Raw genomic sequence first — 9,238 nt, forward strand, 5'->3', positions numbered from 1 at the left:
GACAAATCGACAAATAGACATTCATACAAGCAGAGAATAAGAGAAACAAAGACAGATAAACGCCAAGACAGACGAATCAGAGAGATAGCCAAATCGACAAATCAGTAACTCTCTTCCTCCAAACGGATACTTACAAACCAAAACTTTAAAAAACTCAGAAACTTAAGTAATTTAGCAAGTTACTTTAGACAATAAGATACAAAACAAGAGAACACTTTAGCGATCTCCCAATAGCTAGCGTCTCGTGCCCCGATTCCACCATTTTCCGCCTTCGTAATAAAAGCATTTTCTGATACCCTGTCTCTGTCATGTTCGGTTGACGGGGGCTGCCTTTTGCCTTCTTCATGTTGATACTTTCTGTTGTCGTTTTTTCCGTTTGATAATGTTGCATTGTTGCTGCTGTAAGGAAAATATGCATTGGCTTTTACTAACCAGTACTATTATCACTATATATAGATGTGTGTGTGTGTGTGTGTGTGTGTGTGTGTGTGTGTGTGTGTGTGTGTGTGTGTGTGTGTGTGTGTGTGTGTGTGTGTGTGTGTGTGTGTGTTGTGCATATAGAGTAAAATATATCTATCTAATGGCAATGAAAGATGTTGCATTTACAAGGAAAATCAACAACAATGATATCTATCATCATCATAGCCGATCTTAAGATGACTTCATGCATAAATAACCATAATTTGATCACGATTGAAAAATAAAATAAACAAGAAAAATACAAGAATACATTTTTTTTTTCTCCATCAATCAAAAGAAATCTCAAGTACAAATTATCTTCCGAATTCTATATTACAAGTCAAAGCGATGACGAAGGACAACTTTTACATTTTTTTTTATGGCTGCTGAAGAGGGTGATATCGACTGGTGAATTTTACAGTTATTTGCTCGGAATTGTTGCCAACTAAGCGAGATTTGGTGATTTTTTTCGCCTCATTACCGGCGGATGAAGTCTCGTTGTGCGACACTTCCGAGGGAGAAAGGAACTGTGTGGAAGATTTTATATATATATATATATATATATATATATATATATATATAATTTATTTTTATGTGTGTTGTATTTTATATAGTATATATATATATATATATATATATATATATATATATATATATATATATATATATATATATATATATATATGTGTGTGTGTGTGTGTGTGTGTGTGTGTGTGTGTGTGTGTGTGTGTGTGTGTGTGTGTGTGTGTGTGTGTGTGTGTGTGTGTGTGTGTGCGTGTGTGTGTGTGTGTATGTGTTTGTGTGTGTGCGTGTGTATGTGTGTATGCATGTATATACATATGTATGTATGTATGAATATACACCATATATACCTATTCAGACAGATAGATGTACACACACATACATATCTCTCCACATACATACCGATAGATCAATAGATAGACAGATAAAAGACAGATAGGTAAATAGACACATAAAAGACGGAGATAAAATGAAAAATAAAATAAAACAGACAGTTCCAAAGGCGATCCCAGCGCCAGGACCCCAAAGAAAAGCCCAATTAGGGAAAATGTGATCTTCATGTTCGCCAAAATAGGCTTTCTTGATAGACGGCCCAATTTCCAGCGCTGAGGACGAATGGGGGGGGGGGGGTATGAGAGGGGGGAAGGGGTCATCTTGATTCGTTGTCTGGGCCTAAGATTTTTTTTTTTCTTTTTTTCTTTCCTTTTTTTAATGGGGAGGGAAAGTGAGCAGGGAAGTCATTTTTTTCTTATATTTTTTTCTCTCATATCTTTTTTAGGTATATAAATTTTTTCTTTTTATCTTTTCTTTTTTTTTTTCCTTTTTCATTATCTTTATTTTTCCCCTTTTTATCCCTTCTTTTCCATTTTCATTTCATTTTATTTCTTTTTTTTCCTTTTCTGTTCTTTTTCATTTCTCTTTTTTGTCTTCCTTTTCTGTTTTATATCCCTTCTATTTTTGTCTTTTTCTTCTCATTTTTTTTCTTTCTTTTTGAGTGGGTTTAGAGTGTGGAGAGAAAAAGTTGGTTTTTACTTTTGTTTTTCCCTTTACTTCTTATCTCCTGGAATGGAAATGAGATTTATGTGAGAATAAGCTTCAGAATGGATTTTTTTTTTTATAAATGAATAATGTGTGGTAGATTTACATATTTACCGGAGTAGATAGATGGTTAATAGACAGATAGCCAGATGTGTGTGTGTGTGTATGTGTTTGTTTATGTGTATTTGCTTGTGTGTGTTTGTGTGTGTGTGTTTGTTTGTGTGTGTGTGTTTGTTTGTTTGTGTGTTTGTGTGTATTTGCTTGTGTGTGTGTGTGTGTGTTTGTTTGTTTGTGTTTGTGTGTGTTTGTATATATGTGTGTGTATGTGCATGTGTTTATGTGTGTGTGTGTGCGTGTACGTATATAAAACAAAATGAAATCAGACACACTTGAAAACAGAAAAAAAACAAAAAGCAACAAAAAAAAAATATCAAAATAAAAACCACATAAACTAACCCCATAACCCATAGACACAAACCAAATAATAACAACAAATCTGACAAGGAAATAAACCTCACATACGGTGTCTTGTCATGCACTAACTTCCCCACATGACGTATGGTAATAACCTGGTCTACATTCACGTCTTTCTCAATTTGTTTCGTATCTTTTACAGTCTCTTAAAATCCATTCCTTGGCAGTTAGATTTTCTGCTTCGTGGACAGTGGGGATGACCCCCCCCCCGCCAAAAAAAAAAGAATAACAATGATAAATGAATAATGATAATAATAATGATGATAATAATAATGATGATGATAATAATAATGATGATAATGATGATGATGATAATAATAGTGATGATGATAATAATGATGATACTAATAACAATAAAAATCATAACAATGATGATGATGATAATAATAATAATAATGATAATGATAATAATAACAACAATTGTACTACTACTACTACTAATAATAATAATAATAAGGATAATAATAATAATGATAATGATAATAATAATAATGGCAATAATAGAGGCAATAATAATAATAATAATAATAATAATGATAATAACAATAATAATAATAATAATAATAATAATAATAATAATAATAATAATAAGGATAATGATAATAATGATAATGATAATATTGATAATAATAATAGTAATAATAATATTTAGATTAATAATAATGATGATGACGGCAATAATAATAATAATGGTAATAATAATTATAATGATAATTATAATAATAATAATAATGACGATAAGGGGACACAAGAAGATACACATAATTTGAAATAATAATGGGAATATTAGTAATGATAATGATAATAACAATGATAATGATGATAATCATAATAGTAATAAAGATAATAACAATGATAATGATAACAGCAACGACGATGATAATGAATATAATAATTATGATAATTATGGTGATAATAACCATAATGGTAATAATGATAGTAATAATGATTATGATAATTATAATTATAAAGATAACAATAATGATAATAATAATGATAATAACAGTGATGATAATGACAATAATAACGATGATTATAATTTTAATAACAGTAATGGTAACAATAATAATGATAATAATGGTAATGCTAATAATAATAGTAATAGTACCAATAATGACAGAAAAAATAAGATAACATATATGATGATTATTATAATGATGATGAAATAGTGATAATAATGATGACAATGGTAGCAATTACAATAATGATAATGACAATGATAATACTAATGATGGCAATAATAATGATAATAATTATGATGATAATAACATTTATAGTTATAATAATGATCATAATGATAAAGATAATAATGATAATAACAGGGGAACGAGAAGGACGAATCAGAAAACGGAAGAGAAGAGAAGAGAAAAAAAATTAAAAAAGTGGAGGGAGAAGAATAGAAAGAAAGTATAGGAAGGAGAAAAATAAAATAAATATAAATGTGAACAAAGCGCGCCGGATGATAAGGAGAAGAAGAAGAAAAAGAAAGAAACACAGATAAGACAGAAAAAAAGAATGACAGGAGCGAAAAAAAGAAAAAGAATAGAAGAAGAAGAAAGAAAGAAAGAAATTAAAATAAGAACAAGAAAAAAAGGAAAACAATAGAGAAGAGAAAAACAAAAACAAACAAGAAGAAAAGACAATATTAAGAAGAGAGAATAAAAGAGAAAAGTGGAACAACTCTATCTCTTTCGGGTGTGATAGATGGTGTCTGTTTTAACATGCGACTATAATGGCTCCGTTTTCTTCGTTAATTGTTGTTCCATGGCAGGGGGTACTGCCTTCCATTTACTGGCCCCCCTTTTTAACTCCTTTTTTATACGTTTCGGGGTAATTGATGAAGTTATGTTGGGCAGAATATTTCGGGGGGAAAATATTGCCTTTTAAGTTTTGGGTTTTTGGGGTTTTATTTAATGTGCATTTTTGGGTTTTTGATAAAAGGGGATGTTTTATAGGTTTGTTTATACGGTATGTTCGATATATTTTCTGATTCTGGTTTGGTAGGAATGGGAGAGAGAGAGAGAGAGAGAGAGAAAAAAAGAGAGAGAGAGAGAGAGAGAAGAGAGAGAGAGAGAGAGAGAGACAGACACAGACAGACAGACAGACAGACAGAGACAGAGAGACAGACAGACAGAGACAGACAGACAGACAGAGAGAGACAGACAGACAGAGAGAGACAGACAGACAGAGAGAGAGACAGACAGGCAGAGAGACAGAAAGAAAGACAGAGACACAGAGAGACAGACACAGAGAGAGATAGACAGAGAGAGAAAGAGAGATACAGAAATAAACAAACAAACAGACAGAAACAGACAGAGACAAACAGAGACACAGAAAGAGAGAGAAAATTTCCAAATTTCGAAAACATATTTATGGCCCTGGAATCGCAGTGATATTTCACGAGGAGGAACGCGTCAAACACACACAAACACACACTTACAGTCACGCTAACACACCAGAACCCAGACACCCGTATATAAACAACAATCACAAACACTAAAACACATGTTCCCACAAATATTATCAACAAACACACCTACACATAAACACACGTTTCCACAAATATAAACAATAAACACACTTCTACACATAAAGGCACAAAAAAAAAAATAAAAAGAAACACAGGCAAAACACATATATACAAGCACACACACACAGACACACACACGTACAAACACACAGTCAAACCCGCATACACTTTTTATCCCAATACACGCTCACCTACCACACCCCTCCTTACGCCTCCCCATCTCCCCCCCCTACCCCCCTCTTTCTTAACCCACCACCCCCTCCCCACCCCCCCACCACACCCCTCCCCGCCTCCCCACCCCTACCACACACCCTCTGATTAATCGCCGAAATATTCATAACAAAATATCCCTCCCACCCCTCCCTCCACCATTTCTAACCCCCCTTACATATAGCGGCCCTCTACACATAGCGGCCAGGTCCATATAGGTCTATATTCTAGGCCTATGATGATAAATACGCGAAAAAATGACGTCATTATTGATAATTGAAGTCGGGGCATTTAAATCACCTCTTCTGTGCCTCGTGGGGTTTGGCCTCAACCCACGTCGCTCCAGCGCTGGCATTTAGGGCGTCAGGTATGGATTGGGGGCGAGGGTTGGGGTGGGGAGAGGGTGGGGAGGGAAAGGGGAAGTTGGGGGAGAGGGGGTGAGGGAAGAGGCGGGGGGATTGGGGTGAGAGGGTGGGGAGGTTGAGGGAGGGGGAAGGGGTGAGGAGGTTGGCGGAGGTATGGATTGGGGGCGAGGTTGGGGGTAGGGAAAAGAGGTGAGGGAAGGGGCGGGGGGACTGGGGGAAGGGAGAGGGGGTGAGGGAAGGGGCGGGGGATTGGGGGGAGAGGGTGGGAAGGTTGAGGGAGGGGGAAGGGGGGGAGTGATTGGGTGGAAGGGGTGAGGAGGTTGGGGAAGGTATGGATTGGGGGTGGGGGAAGGGAGGGGGTGGGAGGGGGCGTAACTGGTTAGAGTTGCGGATGTTGGGCGGAGGTATAGACTGGGGGTTGGGGGTAGGGGTGGGGAGGGGGAAAGAGGGAAGGATGGGATGAGGATAGGAGGGGTGGTTGGGGATGGAGGGAGGAGGGGAGGGGTTAGGGCGTTGGCTGGGGGAGCGAGGAAGGGTTGAGGTTCCGGGGGTTTATTGGGGGGGGAGAGTTAGGGAGGAACGAAAGAACGGAGTTATAGGGTTGGTTGGGGAGGAGGGGGTTGAAATTATAAGGGGGGGAAAGGTGGGGTCAAAGGAGAGTTGTGGGGTTGAGAAAAACGGTTGAGGTTGGAGAGGAGTGGAAGAAGGAAGAAGAAGGGAGGGAGGGGTGGAGGAAGAGGTTTGTATGGGGTTAGAACGAGAGGATGAGGCGTAGGGTTGTAGGACTGGGGACCGAGGAAGGTGTTGTGAGGTTAGGAGGGAAATGAGCGCTGAAAAAAAAAGAAAGAAAAAAGATCGTTTTGTTGTTGAGGAAGATGTATTAAATATGAAAAGGAAAGGGAAAATCAGCCACATGATATGAAGAAAATATACGTTCATTTTCATTATCCTGTTGTGGATGTTTTTCATTTTTCTTTTTTTTTCGTGTACTCATTATTGTTTTATTTTTCACGTGTCAAGTGATTATAAGGTTCCTGAAGACTATTCAAAGAATTAAATCAAGGGAAATTAAGGTTAAATGCGGGGAGGGGGGATATAGAAGAAGGAAGGGGGGGAAGGTAAGCAGGAATAAGGCAAAGAGCAGAGAGTTCTGTGAGGTTTATTAAGTTTTCACAAAATTCGGGCGTGGTAATTCGGATGGGCGCGTGGGAAGGATCTGACGGCTAAGTAAACCTCGTGCATGAGAGAGAAATCATGCAGTCGGCTGACTTTTGCGGAAGGAATTCAAATAATGGGGTTACCTGAGCTCAAGGACCTGGCAATATGAATGAACTGGTTGGTATGTCGACGTAAAGTTTTATTTCCCCGAAAAAAAAGGTGTTGGTGTCTTATATATTCAGAGGTGAAGGAAAGAGTAAAGAATAAAGTGAATTCTATCAGTCACACTCTCGTGATATCAGTAGAATTGAGAATAAAAGTCTTGTTATATATACAAAAAAGTGACATTTTAAACTTCCGTGGTTTTCAGGGCGACGGCGGTGCCAGGCGTGTCGGTACAACAGTTTGGTCCCGCGGTGCCAATCCTGGGCAGCGGTCGTTGCCGGGATGCTGGGTAGTCCTTCAGTGTCCGCCTGGACGGTAGCGGAGGAAGTAGAAGTATAGCATTCCTGGTGAAGTGTTCCCGTGAGAGACGTGTTTCTGTTCCCAAATGAGCTTTTTTTTGGAAAAGTTGGAAGAGTTTGGTCATTCCTAATATTAACGTTGTGTTTTATATAGTGTTCTTTGGATGAACGTGTGTGAAAGATAATTTGACGATACGATATTACTTTCGGAATGTCAAAAGTTTTTGTAACATAAATATCCATATATAGATAAACCATGTGCTAACAACGATAAAATATATCCAAAATCAAAAGAAAAGAAGAAAATAATAATGGAACAAAGATAAGATTTAAAAAAAAAACATAAACCAAACAGATAAAAAATAATAATAAACCAGTGACATTAAGACTCAGAAAAATAGAAAGAAAAAAAACATAAAATAAATTAGAAACACAAAAACGAAAAGAGAGAGAGAAAAAAAGGAGATAATAATAAAAGAATAAATATAAAAACACATAACGAAAAAAAGGAGAGAGAGAAAACAAAAGATCGTAATAACAAGAAAAAAATTGTGCAAGAGAGCAGCCTCACTATAAATGCAATTAAAACAAGGAAGTTGAAGTCGCTGCCACCACCATGAAAGCGAAGCACTGGTGGCAGGCGGTGGTGGTGTTGGCAGCGTGGTGTTGTCCTGCGTGGTGTTTTGCCAACGAGGGTGACATTCCCAGCGGTCTGGAAGATAGTGAGTATTGTGACCTATTGTGTTTGGTGTTGGCAGTGGTATTGTGTGTGTTTGGAGGGGGGGGTGAGGGGGGGTTTTTGAGCGTGTGTTTGTGTGTGTTTGAGCGCGCGCGTGTGTGTGTGTGTGTGGGATTGTGTATGTGTAATTGTGTGTGTTTGAGCGTGTGATTGTGTGTGTTTGAGCGTGTGATTGTGTGTGTTTGAGCGTGTGTGTGTGTAATTGTGTGTGTTTGAGTGTGTGTGTGTGTGTGTGTTTAAGCGTGTGTGTATGTCTGTTTGAGTGTGTGTGTGTCTGTGTGTGTGTTTGAGCGTGGATGTGTATTTTCTCTTTAGGTACTCATTCGGTGTACAATGAACGTTTTAGATTCATTTTATGGCGTTAATTTATATTGATTTGTCTTGTTAAAAAATGATCATAGTTATGTTGAAGATGATTAATAATGTCAAGAGCAACAATAGAATAATAACACCAAGATCATAAGCAGTAGTAATGACGACGACGATAATAGCAACAATGATGATTATGATAATGATGATGAAAATGATATTGATGATAATTATTATGGAAATGCTGCTGCTGATGATGATGATAATAATGACAATGATGATAACAATGATAAAGATGTGAATGATAATAATGTCAATGATGATAATAATAATAATAATAATAATAATAATAATAATAATAATAATAATAATAATAATAATAACAATGATAACAATGAAAAATAATCATAATGATGATAATAATAATAATAACAATCACAAGAACAACCACATAAACAACAACAAAAATAATGATTATGATAATAGTGAAGATGATAACGATAACGATGACAATAACAGTGATAATTATAACATAGAAAATGATAATACTGCTAATTTTAATACGACTGTTAATACAAATAACAACAACATTAGCAACAGTGATAGTGATTTTTAAAAATGAAAACTTTTTTCAACAAGTGAATTCGCATTTAAAGTGTATGTTGTCCTAATTCCATTTTTTCTTTCTGTTTTTGTCTTTCTCTTGTTGTTTCTTTTTTTTTCTCTCTCTCTCTCTGTCTATTCTATTCATCATAATGTGTTCATATTTATTTTGACTTATTCTCTCTCTCTCTTCTCTTCTTTAATTTTTGTCTATTCTTCTTAGTTTCATTATTCATACGTTATCCTTTGCCTCTTCGCCACTCTTCGGAATTTGGGATATGTAGATTCATTTGATTTTTTTATTTATTTATTTTTTTTTTTTAGAATTCAACCTGAAAATCTTATTTTCTTTCCTTCTTTCTTTCTT

General features: G+C 36.1%; 1 protein-coding gene across 1 annotated transcript in view; it reads left to right on the forward strand.

Annotated features, from left to right (window-relative positions):
* Positions 1-7,704: 7,704 nt before the first annotated feature.
* Positions 7,705-9,238, forward strand: part of LOC113809856 (protein turtle homolog A-like) — a 99,953-nt gene continuing 98,419 nt past the window's right edge. The window contains exon 1 of the mRNA XM_070139083.1: positions 7,705-7,942. Coding sequence (XP_069995184.1) covers positions 7,837-7,942 — 106 coding nt within the window. The 5' untranslated portion in view covers positions 7,705-7,836. The remainder of the gene's footprint in view (positions 7,943-9,238) is intronic.

Source organism: Penaeus vannamei, chromosome 25 (genome assembly GCF_042767895.1).
Source record: "Penaeus vannamei isolate JL-2024 chromosome 25, ASM4276789v1, whole genome shotgun sequence".
NCBI lineage: Eukaryota > Metazoa > Arthropoda > Malacostraca > Decapoda > Penaeidae > Penaeus > Penaeus vannamei.